At 40.2% G+C, this 16418-nt stretch overlaps 1 protein-coding gene across 2 annotated transcripts in view; it reads left to right on the forward strand.

Moving 5' to 3' along the window:
• igsf9bb (immunoglobulin superfamily, member 9Bb) overlaps window positions 1–16418 on the forward strand; it is a 199357-nt gene that overhangs the window by 70961 nt on the left and 111978 nt on the right. For both annotated transcript variants that reach the window (XM_026328828.1, XM_026328829.1), the window contains exon 3: window positions 11659–11805. In XM_026328828.1, the coding sequence (XP_026184613.1) occupies window positions 11659–11805 (147 nt within the window). The remainder of the gene's footprint in view (window positions 1–11658; window positions 11806–16418) is intronic.

Raw genomic sequence — 16418 nt, forward strand, 5'->3', positions numbered from 1 at the left:
TACACACTGCTGATTACCTGGATCAGGTGTGCTCATCCAATCACAAGTTGGAAGATACCATCTCAGATGAGGTGGAAGTGGGGGAAGACAAATTAAATTGGTATTTTCCAGCTTCTGATTGGCATAACACACCTGACCCAGGTCATCAGCATTGGTAGGGCAGGGATAGTTGGAAAACAAGCAAGGCTTTGGCCCTCAGTGCCCACCCCTGCTGTAGTCACTACAAGTGGATATTAGATGGTTATTTGTGAACATTTTACTGATTTGTTCAGTATAAAATATTGTGACCTTTTTGAGGTGTTTTTGCATGATTCACTTTGTCAGGCATGTTTAGTGATTTCTTGAATCAACAGGTCTAGCAGCAATCAGACACACATTCCAAAAAATGTGGTTTAACACAATTCATTCAGGATTTACCGAGGGGGGACCAATTACTTTTTCACATACGGCGAGGCAGGTTTGAACAGCTTCTTTTTCTTTTCCTTTCAGCTACTCCCTTCAGGGGTCGCCACAGCAAATGCTCCGCCTCCATTCAACCCTATCCTTGTATCCTCCTAACCCACACCACCTAGGGTTTGAACAGTTAGCAGCTGTTTTCCCTTAATAAATGAATCATCATTTAAAAACTGCATTTTTATTTACTTGGGTTATTTTTGTGTAATATTAAAATTTGTGTGATGATGTGAAACATTTACCACGCTAGGCTAATGAAGACCACAACTCACATTCAAAGGTTCACGGATGCTCTCACACTGAGGCACTCTGTAGTAACGTTTTGTGCCAGTCATGTTTTGTTGGATGTTTTTAAAGTTTTCAAATTAATTAATTATTAAATTAGTATGTAATTAATACTAATTTGGTTAAACCACGTACATTGCTTAAAATTGGACTGGTATTAATGATTGTTTAATAATTTGCTACATTGTAAATTTGTAATGCTAACAGACACATCACTAGCTTTAGCCTTCAGTGAGTCACAATGTATGTCTTTGTTTCAAAGTGCAGCACTGAAATATCTGTAGTTCTATAATCATATGCAGGCTGAAACCACCCATGGTACTACTTCATGGAATAAAGTCACAGGTCATGGTCAGAGCTGCTGAGATACATAAAGGCTTGCACTGTGCCCTCTTTAGATTGGAGTGATGTCTAAGGTTAATGAGTTGAGCCAACCACAGGGCCACTGTTTCCTTCAGTTGCCTGAAGTCACAAGCAAGTCATCTTCTTTTTCATAAGGAGGAGGAAAAAGAAAACATCTATAAAAGTAGAAGTATCTGACCAAATCAATATAAATAAAATCATGGGAAAATGTACTTTGGAAGAGATGAACATTTATTGATAGTCAGGCAGGAAGAAGGCAAAAGAAATTAAAGATAAAACCTGGAAAAGGACACAGAAAAAATTCAAAAAGTGGAAGGAAGTGGTCCTAGATTACATTAGTGAATGTCCTCTATCATCATGTTGCTCCAGAAGAATGGTGCCATTTTAAAAGGACCTTTCCCAGCAGACATTTTGTGAAACTTCTGTCAGTTATGCAGAATTGTTTTGAACCTGCTAAATTGAGCTTGCCTGTTGCATGAAACAAATACGATCATCCAAATATTGCTCTGCAGGGTTTACTGCAGAAAATACAAATACCTATAAAACATTTGTATGAAGACCTGTGCAAAATACAGTGTATCAGTAGCATTTATGTTTTATGAGCATTGTTGCAATGGTTAGTGGCAAGTCAAACCACTGTACCAGAACTAACCTCATGTGAAGTTGACAACATAAGAGGACCCAAGGCCAGTCCTTTTATCTTATCACAGTTAATGTCAGTCATGAGAAGTGAAGCTCTGTCACACAGAGCCATGTGTTGACTGCATGAAGAGACAAGAAGTGGGAATTCACTGGCTGAATTGAACAAGATCAGAACAGGATATGTGCCATAATTTTTTCAGTGAACAAAAGTCCTGCAGAGTACTGTTCTGTTCACTAGTAACATTACTGGGTGAACACAGTTCAGTTATTGCTTATTACAAATGTAAAGTGAACAGTTATTTAAACAAGAATTTTACTCACCAAATGTTTAACCCCTGTCAAAAGAATCGTTAATTGTTTTGTATTTGAAAACTGAAATATGTCTCTCCATTAATATGTTTCTGTATGAATCTGTGTGGCAAAACAACACATTTACCATGGTCAGAGATAATCTCCATGTTCTGCAGGTGACAAAAACATTGCAGGGATTTGCCAGCTTCCAAAGATACTTAGCATCTTTTGTAGCAATGTCTTGGCTTCGTTGTATACATTTTTATGTTCTGAACCATGGAGTTTTGAATAAAAGTACTGCAGTACTGGCGAGGTTGGAGGTGCCAAAAAGAATACATTCTGTTTTGCTTTCGTTCAAATTAAGAAAATTCTGTGACAACCAGAGTTTGATGTCATCCAAACATCTGTGGATGGATATGAGTGCATCAAAAGAATTTGAGACAATTGACAGATAGATTTGTAATCTGCATACAGATGAAAGGAAACATCGTATTTTGCAATAATTGACCCTAATGATAACATGTACAGAGAAAACAGAACAGGACCCAAAATGGAACCAGTGGCACACCAGGGGTCAGGGGAGCTGAAGAGGAGGAGAGGTCACCAAACATAACATAGAAAGTCCTGTTTGTTAAACCACTGCAGCACAGGTCCCTGGAGGCCAAGTTGTTGTTCCAGTGAGGTCCAGCAACACTAGCAGCACAAGTTTTTTAGAATCAAGGGACAAGAGGTATGTCATTCTGAACCTGTTGTAAACCCTTATTTGTAATTTTTCAAAGAAATGATTCCTTTCCAAAAAAAGAATGTATCACCTCAGAGGAGAGAGATATGGTTACTAGCTCAAACATAGTAAACACAGAGGAGGGCACAGGAGAAGAGTATACTATGTCAAGACCATTAGAAGTAACGTTAATATCTTGTTGTCTCCCCCACCCCCTTTTTTGCAAATGGCCGAACAACACGTAGCTAAATTAGGAAGTCAGATCTGATCATGATGAAATGTGATATGATCTTTACAAAAGTCACATATCAGCAGATACAATATTTTTATATTTTATATTCTTTCATGTTGGCAGCATGGTTAGCTGAGTGGTTAGCACTGTTGCCTTACAGCAAGAAGGCCGTGGGTTCGCAACCCGGCCTTTCTGTGTGGAGTTTGCATGTTCTCCGGTTCTCTGTTCTCACAGTCCAAAAAGATGCATGTTAGGTTGATTGGTGACTCTAAATTGCCCATAGGAGTGAGTGTAAGTGTGTGTGGTTGTGTGTCTATATGTGGCCCTGTGATGGACTGGTGATCTGTCCAGGGTGTAACCCTGCCTTCCACCCAAAAGAGAGCTGGGATAGGCTCCAGCAGATTCCTGTGACCCTGGTTAAGGAATAAGTGGGTATAGAAAATGGATGGATATTCTTTCATTTCATTCTTCATCACACCCATTAAACATACAAAGTGATGGTGGAAAAGGAAATGGCAAAAGTGTTTTAATAACTGGTTGAAACACTTGTCAACAATAACCACAAGCAAGGATTGTTGTAGCTGTGGATGAGGCCTCTGCAGTATTCAAGAAGAATTTTGGACTCCTTCAACTAAGCAATATTCTTACGTCTGGTGTCAATGGCTCTCTTGAAGTCATTCTACAGTGTTTCTATGATACCCTGATATTATTTTGTAGTATATGTTTCTAAACTTGAAAATTCATTGTCCCTTACACAATGGCAAGTGGTACAGGTGCAGAGACAGAAAAGTACTCCAAATCAATTTGCAGGTGTTTCCTCAACCATACTGTTGAGATATAATTTTCATGTTGGTGTGTCATTCCTAACAGTTCTATGTATATTTCATGTGTCCACAAGACAGTAGTGTTGTGGAGTGTTATGGTGTTCTCTGGCAAGCTTTAAGCATGATGTAATGTTTTTTGGGAGAGTAATGGCTTCCTCTGTGGTGTCCTCCCATGGATACCATGCCTGTTCAATGGTTTGCATATGGTTCACCAGCTCCATTGAATCCTTCAAATCTCTATCTGTCACTCTACAATCCTTTTTATTCCATTGAGCATTCTGTATGTGTAGAAAGCCGTTGTGATCTGTGGAGGGGATTTGGCCTTTTTCAGTCTCAGCAGGAAGTAAACGCACTATTGGAATTTTTTGATGAGAGCAGTGGTGTTGATTGACCAGGTGTTGTCATCAGCAATGTGCACCTCGAGGAACTTTGCGCTGTTGACCCTTAAAACAGCAGTACCATTGATGGTCAGAAGTGGGTGCTCAGTGCTGCCTCTCCTGAAATCCAAGACCATCTCCTTAGTTTACTCCACATTTAAGGAGAGGTTTTTGTTGTCACACCACCTGCTCAACTGCTCCACCTCTTTCCTGTACAGTGTGTCGTTGTTGGTGGTGAGACTCACTACTGTAGTATCATCTGCAAATTTAGAGTGTGAACAGGAGTGGGCTGAGCACACAGTCCTGAGGGGAGCCTGTGCTCAGTGTGATGTTACTTGAAATTCTCCTTCCTATTCTCACTAACTGTGGTCTGCCTGTAAGAAAGTCCAGGATCCAGTTGCAGAGAGGTGTATTAAAACCCAGTATGCCCAGCTTCTCTATGAAATTTTTTTGGATGGTTGTATTGAATGCAGAGCTAAAATCAACGAACAACATCCTGACATGTGCGTTCTTTTGCTCTAAATGTGTGAGAGAGATGTGCAGGGCAGTGCAAGCCGTCTTCAGTAGATCTGTTTTCACCATATGCGTACTGTTCTAAGCTGAGTGGGAGGAGGGTTCTAATGTGTTGCATGACTACCCTCTCAAAATATTTCATAATGATGGGAGTCAGAGCTATGGGACGGTAGTCATTTAAACAGGACACACAAGACGTCTTTGGCATGGGAAGGGTGATGGTAGATTTGAGGCATTTGGGGACAACAGTAGTTCGTGATGCCTTGGACTCCCTGCTACAGATGTCTCTGATTTTTCAATGGAAGTCAATGGGAGTCTGGGCTTGTTAGAGCCAATGACTACTTCCTAATATGAATTCAAACCCAGAAGCAGGCTTGCTATGTCGCTATGTCCATCCCTTCTACAGTCATGTAGTCATGCAGTCACTGTATGAGGAAGCCAGAGTACCTGGAGAAAACATATGCAGACTAGAGATCGACACAGGAGTGGATCCTACAAAAAAAAATCCTGTCCCATGCCAATTCCAGAAGAATGACTCCCATTCCCTCCCACTCCCATATGTTTTTTTTTTTTTTTTTTTTTTTGGTTTTATACAGCATGCCCATCATAGTTGGTGCACCTCTCCTCAATTTATCTTCCAGCAACGTCCTCTTTGACGGGGTACTTGTCGCTGGGATTGCCAACAGATTGGATTGGCACCAGCCCGTTTTCCGACAGTAGTTGCAGCCAGGCTTTCATGTCTCAATCCATTTTGATTCTGATTTTTGTGGCTAAATGCATGCACATGCGTGGGAAAACCTTCTTCTTCTCTTATATTATTGGTGGTTGGCATTGGCATACCAACTTGGTGGTGCATTATCACCACCAACAGTTACGGGTGTGTGGAGCATGTCATTTACTTAACCAGCCACACCAAAGCAAACAGGAGGAGAACATACAGAGACAGGGCATCTAGAATTGAGTTCAAAATTAAAATATATAGTTTATTTATATAAAATGTATTTGTGTATAACGTTGGGTATCATAGTGTTATTACAATTCCCAATCCCGTCCACTTCCTCTGACAATTTCTTCCTGTCCCATCCCAATCACGTAATTAATTGTGATTCCCATCCCGCGGGATTCCCGTTGGATTCCCAGGACCCGCGGTATTCCCGAAAAATGTCAGCATCTGTTCTCTAATGATTTGCAGATCTGAAGCACAGGTTCTGTCAAGAGTTCTCACATATCATGTCGTTAGTTTGAATAGATACAAAAAATAAATGAGCGTTGTTTGACATGAGTAATTACTGTTATGTTACTGATGTTTGCCCACAGTTTGTTGTGTGTAATAATGACATAATTGCTGCTGAAAGCAGTTAATGAAGAATGGATATAAAACACCACCAGAGAGAGCCCCTAAGTGACTTCTCACCTCAGTTAGTAGTAGCTCCTCTTAACCATCAAAATTACATTAAAGTTTTATGTGTCATATTTCTGCTTACAGATATTGGAATAAAACTACTGAAATAATAAATCTCCTGCTTTGGAGCTTTCTCCAGCCTAAAACACATTAACTTGCAAGAATGTACTGATTACACTGGTCAGTTCCCTGTTTCTGGAATAGCATCAGGGGAAATTCCCAATAGCTCATGTTGAAAAGTCAGACCTTGTGACCTTCACCCGAGTCCATTGATGGAGGGTTAAAAGAAGACAGAGCGAAAGTTAGGAATCGACACACCGGTTTATTGTAAAAATACAGAGACATCTCCGGAGATCAACCCACACACGCAGGCAGAGAGATCTGATCTATAGGTGGAAACTTTACCCTGTATAGTTGGTGACCACCATACCAGTACTTTTCCACCAAAAGGAGTTTAGTCTATTACCATATATGGAGTTGTTATTCCCTTGTTGTCTTTTATGTGTTCTGGGCGGTGGTCGCTGAGCAAGCTAAGGCCAGTTACTTCCTTTTTCTTATATGAAGTCCCCATAGGTGCGTCTGCATTTCCACACTCAGCAAGGTTATAGGATTCTGTCAATGGTTTTCCCCATTTGATCTGTTTACATAGGACTTGGACACTATCTGGTGGAAGTGTTTCCCACTCATCACTGTGCTGAAAAGGATTGTGCATTGAATCAGCATCAATGTTGCTACTTCCTGGGTGACACTCAAGGGTGAATTTGTATGTAGACAGGGCTGCAAGCCAACGATGACCAGTTGCATTGAGTTTAGATGTGGTGAGGATGTACGTGAGGGGGTTGTTATCTGTCCTCACTGTAAAACTTGCCCCGTACAGATAATCATGAAATTTATCGACCATAGCCCACTTAAGTGCCAAGAACTCCAGCTGATGTACTGGGTAGTTCTTCTCATAGGCACTTAACTTTCTGGTGAGACAGTGAATGATACGTTTGAATGCATCAGTGCACGACTGATCCCACCGGTCCCCAAAGGGTTCACTCACTATATAGTGGACCTTATCTGAAGCCTTACAAACTCTTTTCTTCTGTGTTGGAGGGTAACACTTGCACAGCTCAGTAAGAGGTCGAACTATTAGTGAGTAATTCTTTATGAAGCGACGGTAGTACCCACAGAATCCCAAAAAGGACTGCAGGGAGGGCAGATCTGTGGGCTGTTTCCAAGTAGCTACTGCTTCAACTTTAGCAGGGTCTGTGGTAATTCCATTTTCTGAGGCCCCACATAGGTCACTTGTGGCCGGTAGAACTGACATTTGTCTATGGACAACTTCAAACCACTCTCCTCCAATCTGTCAATCACTTTTAGGAGTCTCTGCTCATGTTCCTCCAGTGTTTTTTCCAAACACTATTAAGTCATCCAGGTAGACTATAACCTCCAGCAGATGCATATCCCCCACAGCCTTCTCCATCAATCTTTGAAAGGTTGCCGGAGCCCCAGTTATCCCCTGTGGTATCCTTTCAAATTGATAAAAGATCATCTAAGTCAGCAGGTGACACCCACCTATACCGTTCTCTGAAAGGCTCACTGTCATTCAGCTGAATACAACATCCCATTCGCTGATGGAGAACACACCGGGTCTCTCAGAGAGTTTCTATCTTAATCACTCTTTCCATTCAATAGGAATGGGGGAAATCACCAAAATCAAACAGTGATGGATCTATTTGTGGGGAGGTCTTTGGCTTTGTACGGGGGAGCTCTGTTACCATATCAGCTACCTTTAAGTGTGCAATCAATGTACCACTAGGAATGGAGGTGTCTTTTAATGACTCATTCCTCAACAGCACTAAAAATCTGAACAACACACCTAGCTGTACTAACATACTAGAGGGAAGGGCAGGTGAAAAGGCACATTCAGTAAGGACAACACTGTCTCCCAGGGTCTGTTTCTCTTTGACAGGCAGACTGCAATGTGTTTACTGCCCGCAGGAAAGAAAAGGGCCAGGCCACTTTACATCTGCGTAGTGGCGTAGCGGCAGTGTGCCCTCCCCATGCGCAGGGGACGTGGTTTGACTCCCGAGCCGGCTGTCATAAGATGACCTGCATGTCTTCCCTCACTCTCTCCCTGATTTCCTCCCTCTCTCTACTGAGAGAGAGACAGGAATTTTTTACTGAGAGCGCGCGCGTGTGTGTATGTCATTGGACATAGCATCAGTAGTACTGGGGAAAGTAATGAGATATTCTAATTTGGTTAACAATTATTTTTCAAACAGTAACAATCTGCTGGAATTTTTTATAAAGTTGCTAAGAGATATTTTTGTTTAACTATAATTGTTATTTGGAGTGAAAGCTGATAAGCTATACTCCATTTTGTTTATGTATTGCCTTTTCCCCACATATTTTAGTTATTGTCAAGATTTATTTAGTTCAGGAATTATTTATTTTATATTACACAGAGTTTATGTTGTATTGTTTTATTTATTTGTGTTATATAAATGGTTCTAAACACACAGTGCGATCAGATATTTTTATGAGCTAAAGTTTATAGCATTTATTGGTGTTTATATGGTCAGGTACTAGAAGCATTAACTACATTAGGTAAATCTTCGTGGTATCTACCTGTTAAACACAAACCCGAAGCCCCTCATTCAAGTATACCGGTTTCTCAAGCACTGTGTGGAGTGGTACTGGTATAGCACTTTTCTACACTCAAGTCACTCAAAGCACTTTTACACTAATTGTCCATTCACCCACTCGCTTACACCGGTGGAACAGTCACCAGGGGCTACTTGGGGTTCAGTGTCTTGCCCAAAGACACTTCGGCCTGTGTGATTTATCCTTTAGGTTGGTTTCACTCCACCCCTAGTCCCATAGGCTCATTAGGTGAACTATGTAAATCAGGTGAGAGTCATTAGACCCACACTCCTGAGTTGGTTTCACTTCACACCTGGTCTGAATAGGCTTGGTAGGTGAACAATAGAAGTGAGCTCAGGGGAAGGTTGTGGAAGATCTGATGGTAGACTCATGTGACCCCTCTGATTTACCAACTGGCTGCAGACTGTGTCCTCCCTGGAAGACATTGGATGTGTTCCTTAATTTCCTGAGAACAGATGAAAGGGCAGCCTTGTAGATTGAAGACAGGTTATGTCTGAGCCCTCCCTTGTTTTTCTGCCTGATGTGGATGTTACCTTATTGAAAGCCCACTTTGGGTAGCCACAGGTTTTGAGGGTTGTCTTCAAGTGTGTGTCCTCCTTTCTCTTGGCCTCCATAGAGGTAGGATGTGTTGTTGTTTGCTCTGTGGCACAAAGTCCTGATGACTCCTAGTTTGTGTTGTAGTGGGTGATGTACATATTTTGGACAGAGAAGATAGGTGTTTTGAGAGAGGAGTCAGAGAAGCTATATATGTACAAAGCGGAAAAACCCTCCCTTAACAGGGGTGGAGGGCTCAGACATAACCTGTTCTTCTGCAGGGCTTAAAAACAACATGGTGACACACTGTCACTGGTCCACAGGGTATAATCTGAATTTCTCCAATGGGAATGAATAAAGTATCTGTCATGTCATGCCATAACAGTAAAAGGATCAGCCTAATTGACCCATTATATAACAAAGTGCTCAATAAAATGTTTGTACATGGCCTAGTTTTACTTAAAAATTGAAGAACTACTGTACACAACTTACATAACTGTCTTGTATATGCTTTCTTTTCCTTGCTCTTCACTACTTTCAGAAGGTAACAAGCTAGGGCTGGATTTGCATGGTAATGACATCACCCATGCTTGATATCTGAAAAGCTGCCACAGAGATGGTTTTGGAGAATTTTACTTTTTAGCCAAACTGAAGCTATCTGTATGTTTACAGTGGTTAATCCAGCACGGGACTGCCGTAAAGTTTCAGTCTTTTCTGATGTTCTGTATTGTTTGACGTTTGTGATGTGATTTTTTTTTCTTTCAAGTTCTACTCCTTTTAAGTGTTTTTTGAGCAGGGGCTTTGTTTTCACCCTGCTTTATAGCACAGGACCTAGTGCTTGGCACTGGTCCTGTCTCTCCTGTGGTATATTTTAATTTTGTTCCCTTTCCACAACCTGAACGATAAAAGAAATCTCATTACCATTTATTTCCTCTTATGTTACTCACCTTAGACTTGCTTAGATGATGCAGGAAATAAAGGATGAAGGATGAGGTGTTACTCATCCCTGTGTTATTTTTCATGTTGTCTGACGTTCTACACATCAGTCTGAGTCTTGGGACGTCCACTAGATACATGAGTTCTTGTTCATAACAAAACATACAATACAGTACTGTGGTTTAGACTGTTTACTCTCAGACAAAGGGAAATGGAAGTGCAATTAAGTGATGACACTTAAAAAAAACAGTAATGGATAGTGAGGGAAGCTATTGTATACAGCATAATAATATAAATTTCACTCTCAGTAGGAAACATGGGGTCTCTTTCTTACTTCCTTCCAGTCAGCAAAGAGAGGAGACAGACATGGTAAATATAGTCTGATATATAAATAGCCTAACCAGGACACACACTCACAAACACACATACACAGGCTAAGGAGCAAATATCACTTTGACTGTCAACCTTTAACTCACTGAGACAGTCGCCAGTGCAGTTTATCTATTTACATGGTGTGCAGAGGGGGATTACAAAGGCCAACAGGAAATAGCCAGGAATACCCATAAAGTGGAAAAGATAGGGGATTAATGAGGAATAGCCAGGCTTTGATAATGCTGATGTTTTCAGCCTGCATGTGCTCCCTGAAAGCCCCTTTGTTTAGCCTTTATTGACAGTCTCCATCTGTTACGAGCCAGTTGCCAAATTGTCTGGAACATCATCACCAATCCCTCTTTCAGCTTTTGATCTGTAAAATTAAGCCCCGCTATTTCTGATACTGTACTCAAGTCAAAATCGTCAGTGTTAAATCAACTCTGAGTAGTAATTTAACACTAAAGAGAGTTTATATGTACAGTATGCACTGTTCACATACTGTAGAAACACTTTTTAGTATTGATTTAGCACTGGTGATTTTGCTGAGCATGTTGTGACAGGCTTTGAATCCCCAATAATCCTGAGGGTTTTCTGTTGTCATGTTGGCCACTTCCCACTCCTCAAAGGAAGCAATGACCTGTCCTTGCTTCAGTGCATCTCTAAAATAGACATAGATATGACAACAGCTCAGCCAAATTGAGGCTTAAGCGCCAGATTTCACTGTGTATATGCAACTGCAGTTGGTATGGTACTTCTTATGTTATGTGTTAATCTTGCACATTAACAGTGCTGCAGTGTCTCTGTTTAGAAACAGGTCTTATGCACGGTGATGGTACCCTGAGACACCCACAGTGTAATCTGTGATCCCTGCATATTTATGTCTGATCTGTTCAAAAGTTGATGCCCTCTTTAACATTCATCTGGCATTTATTTCCCTCTTCTCTGTTTCCTCTCACCTGCTTCCTCCTTCCCTTTATTTACTTCATTTAATTCAATCCACTCATCCTTCTCACCTCTGTGTCCCTTCCTGCTGACACCTCATCTCCATCTCTCTTGGCCAGGCCGGGCCAGTCTGCACGGCAAGTCCTCCCTGCGGATAGAAAATGTGCGTTCAGATGACCAGGGCTGGTACGAGTGTAAGGTGCTGATGTTGGAACAACAGTATGACACCTTCCACAATGGCAGCTGGGTGCATCTAACCGTCAATGGTAAGGATCATCAGCATGTGTTATTTAGACTGTTCATATCTCAACTAGGGCTGGAACTTTAACGCCTTAATTTTGATTAATGAATTACATAAACCTTAATCATTTAATCTCACTTTTCTATGGCGACATGGAACCTTTGTCATTTCCCTAATTTTCTGTGTTGCCCTAGAAAAGTACGATTGAATGCGCGATTTTTTTAATGCGTTATTTCTGTAATTAATTAATCAAAATTAATGCGTTAAAGGCCCAGCCCTAATCTCAACATCACACTTAAAAGATAAAAATACACTTGTGAAGAAACAGATATGTACACATGCTATATATGGACTGGTATAGTGACTCACACTATCATATATTCAGTCACACTCTCAAGCCTGTGAAATTATACACCTACTGTGTATGAGAATATTATGTTAAATTTGGTGTCTGATTCAACAGACAGAAAAGGATGCACAGTAGCTTTATATATTAATGATTGATTATGTGTTGCAATTTGCTCAGTTTTTTCAAACATGATTTTAGTAATGATTATAAGGTGTTATTACTAGTAGCAGCAGCGGACAGTAAAGATTCTCAGCAGTCTATCCACCTTAAGATACCTGCACAGTCCCTGCAAACACAAACTCTTACTGTATGTGTTCACTAACAGTGCTGTATTATATACAACTGAGCTTTTAAAGGTCAGTTAAATTTAGAATCTGTGGAATTATACTGTAGAATCAGTTCTAAACTGTAAAACATTAGATTTTTGGTTTGTTGTAAAGATAATGGCTCTCCTTTATGTTGCACTGTGTGTGTGAAACCGCAGCATTTTTGGACCTCATTGCTGATGTTCAGATCAGACTGTCACAAGGTTTTAATTAAGTCCGTTCTCTTATCAGCCAAAGTTAATTGGCCAGAAATATTGTTAAGCTGGAACACATAACAACTTTAAAACTAGTGGACATTTTTAACAAAGAAGAACAAAGATGATAACAACATGAGTTGAGACAGCAGTGAATTAGAAAATGAAATACAGCATTAGTCTCACTTAGATTAGAAATGTAATGGTGGTATTTAGACATCACATTGACTTATTTTGTACTGTATATAACCTACTTTGATCAAAATATGCATTAAGCAGCCTCAATCAGTTAAGTGAATTAAGTAAAGAATTTTGGGAGACAAGAGTGATCTCATAAAACTCTCAGACCTTGGCTCTATTTCTGCTGCCTAGGAGTCATACTGTTGCACTAGTATCGCAGTTTGGACTGAAACCAATAAATACTGATTAATCTGATTGTTTAGCCAATATCTCAAGTGATTGTTTAGCTGTAAAATGTCAGACAAAAAGTGAAAAATTAATTTATCAGAGCCCAGGCTAATCAACTCCAAATGATCATCCAAAACCCAAATATATTGAGTTTAATAGTTTTAACTAAATAGTTTGTTGGCATGAATGTCACATTTTTACATAATGGTAAGCTAGAGAGTGATGCTGTCCTGTAAGCAAGTTCAGTCCTCACATTAAATAGTCTGAAGTTCCTTTTGACACTGATTATTGTTTATGTTTGCATCAGAATGGCCTCATGCGGGTTGTATCATAACTAAAAGATTGACAGTTGTCTTTGGGGAAGCCCTTGTATGCTATGTCATTGATGGTGTTTCTGGAGAAAAGCAGCAGACAAACACCTGAGTATAAATTTAGTAACCCACACAAATGTAAACACTTGAAGGACTCTCTCAGAAACAAATACTCTTACCTCCCCATGGCAGCTCAAGCATTCATTGAGTCACTTAATGAAACATCATATGACCGCGCTAGTTGCTGTGGTAACAGACACCCAACCTCCCCCTTGTGGTCCTGGCACAATAGCTCAGTTTCATCAACGTTGCTCTTGTTCTGCCTTTCTTATCCTCTCTCTCCTAGAACTGTGTGAAGGCCTCAGGCTTCAGCCTCTGCATCTTTTGTTTCTGTCATGTCCATCACTCCTCTGTCCTTTAGTGTTTTGTTTCTACATCAGACATATGCTGTAGCTCTTTTACCATTTGCAATAGTCAGACATTGGTGTTGAGACTTGATTTGTTAATCCGATTTACTCTACATCTTAATCACTTTGTCTTCTATTCTGCTTATGCTGAAGAGGAAATGTGTTCAAGTATTATCTATCTGTCCATTATCTATACCCCCTAATTGCTAACCAGGGTCACATATATTCAGTATATGGAGCCTATCCCAGGTCTCTTTGGGTGAAAGGCAGGGATACACCCTGGACAGGTCACCAGTCCATCACTGGGCCATATAGAGACAAACAACCTCTCACACTCACACTCACACTCACTTCTATGGGCAATTTAGAGTCACCAATCAACCTTGACATACATGTTTTTGGACTGTGGGAGGAAACCAGAGTACTTGGAGAAAACCCACGCAAACACAGGGAGAACATGCAAACTCCACACAGAAAGGCCGGGTTGTGAACCCGAAGACCTTCTTGCTGTGAGACAATGGTGCTAACAACTCAGCCACCGTGCTGCCCCGTGTTCAAGTATTAGACAAATGAAATTCTGTTGAATTTGTGTCTGGGTGTCTAATGTTTTTTCACTAATATGTGAAAGATAAAACAGGATGTGCATGTGCAGGAAAAATTCAGTGTGGGTGGGGGTCAGTATAAGAACAAACACTTAACAGTAAAAGTGGGAGCTGACTTGGTTCATAAATAGTAGCCTGTAACATGGTATGTGTTTTAGATTTGCCCTGTAAAAGAACATGGCAGAGGAAGACTTTCTGAGTGGTGCACTGAATGTTGACATGACAGCTCCGGGAGTGACCACTCAACAGCCAGCCTGAGCTAGAGGTTTACATGGCAGACAGGAGTTGGCATTGGAAGGTGAGGCTGCTAATCCCAGGGAGTCTTGCCCATGTTTTGATGGAGAGACATACAGCAGTGAAGCATGCTACCAGTGTGCTGAAGGAGTCCCTGCTTGTGTGTTTATGTCATCCACATACAGCTCCACAGGGAGAAACTCCCACCTGTGGAAGAAATAGACCAGGCAGGACATACAGTCTTTGATGGCAGTGGTGGTGTGTTCTGCACTGACATACTAGTTTAAGTTGTGTGTCTGTCATGGCAATAATGCTAGATCAGCAAGGGTATGTAGGTACAGAATAACAAAATCCATATATGTTGAAGTCATGGTAGAGTCACCAAGAGAATGATTATTATGCATATGAAACAAGCCTCTAAATATTCTAGCCAGGTATGCATTTATCCGCTTTGGAAAAATCACATATAAGGACTTTTAAAGAGACAAATTAGAGTTAAAAAAAGTCACATTCATCAGTTGATTTAATAACTACAGTCAGGCCAGCCTGACCAGTTGGATATTGAGGTTGATTTTGTGTGTCAAAGCTTAATCAGATTGTGCACAGTCAATTCACCTCCACAATATGCTCCTCAGATAAATTAATGGGTGAAATTCTGTGACTACACCTTCACTCTCACATCCGCACATCCACTGTAGGAACTAACACCAATATCTGTTAATTAATATATATATTAAGTATCCATTCCAGGGAGAAATAAGAAATTGTCTGAACAGGAAGAAATTCTGCGGCTGTATTTACATCAGAGGAGCAATGAGTAAATTTAGATGTTCAGAGAACTAAGGTGCAAACAATGAAGATGCATGGAAAATAATTACAAATAAAATCAGTACCTGCTTTAGAACTTAGAGTAGTAGAATGTATTGCTTCAGAAGATGTATTGTTTGTTATTTACTCCTACTGTGAATCAAAGACAAGTTACCTTGCTGGGAGCATGCCTCTTCACTCTCAGTTTAAATGTGATACTGATGTGCTTTATTCTAGAGCAAAATATCGACTATGATTACAATGGACACATGAAACGAAAACTAATTTCTTAATGGGCACATAGCCTATGTTACCAAGGTTTTTCAATTTGTTTTCTGTTCCAGGTATTGATTAGATATTTGTAGTGTGCTCCAAGTGGTATATGACAAGGAAAAAAAAGAGAATTTACTAATTTCCAGGTGCTAAACACTACTATTGATCTTCAGGCACTGACCTAGTTATCATTATACTACGTCTACACCCGATTGTCACAGACAAGACGGACAAATTAATTATTAGTTAAATATAACCTGCGTTATTGTGGGTTTTACGATATGTTATGTGTTATGTGTTTCCCCTATCCTTATACCTGTCAAACCTATATCTTTTGCAAAAGGAAAAAGGAAAGGAGGAAGAAAAAACAAAAAAAATGTTACTGGTAATGGTCATAAATTGAATTAAAATAATTGCATGGCATATAAATGGAATTCAAAACCCAGTTAAGAGGTTCAAAATATTATCCCATCTAAGATCTCTTGATTGTGATATAGCAATGCTTCAAGATAAATTTTTTATCAGAAGAATCTGCAAAATTAAGGCAACACTGGACAGCACAATTGCCTCTAAAGGTGCGTGCATCCTGATTTCCAAAAAACTTTACAGCCTCAGGAGTTACTATAGATAGAGATGGACATTGGCTTATAGTGTCTGGTGAACTGCAGAATGAAATAATTCTGGTAAATGTATATACACTGAATATAGGACAAGGGAGTTTTCTCTC

This window comes from Mastacembelus armatus, chromosome 14 (assembly GCF_900324485.2).
Source record: "Mastacembelus armatus chromosome 14, fMasArm1.2, whole genome shotgun sequence".
NCBI classification, from domain to species: domain Eukaryota; kingdom Metazoa; phylum Chordata; class Actinopteri; order Synbranchiformes; family Mastacembelidae; genus Mastacembelus; species Mastacembelus armatus.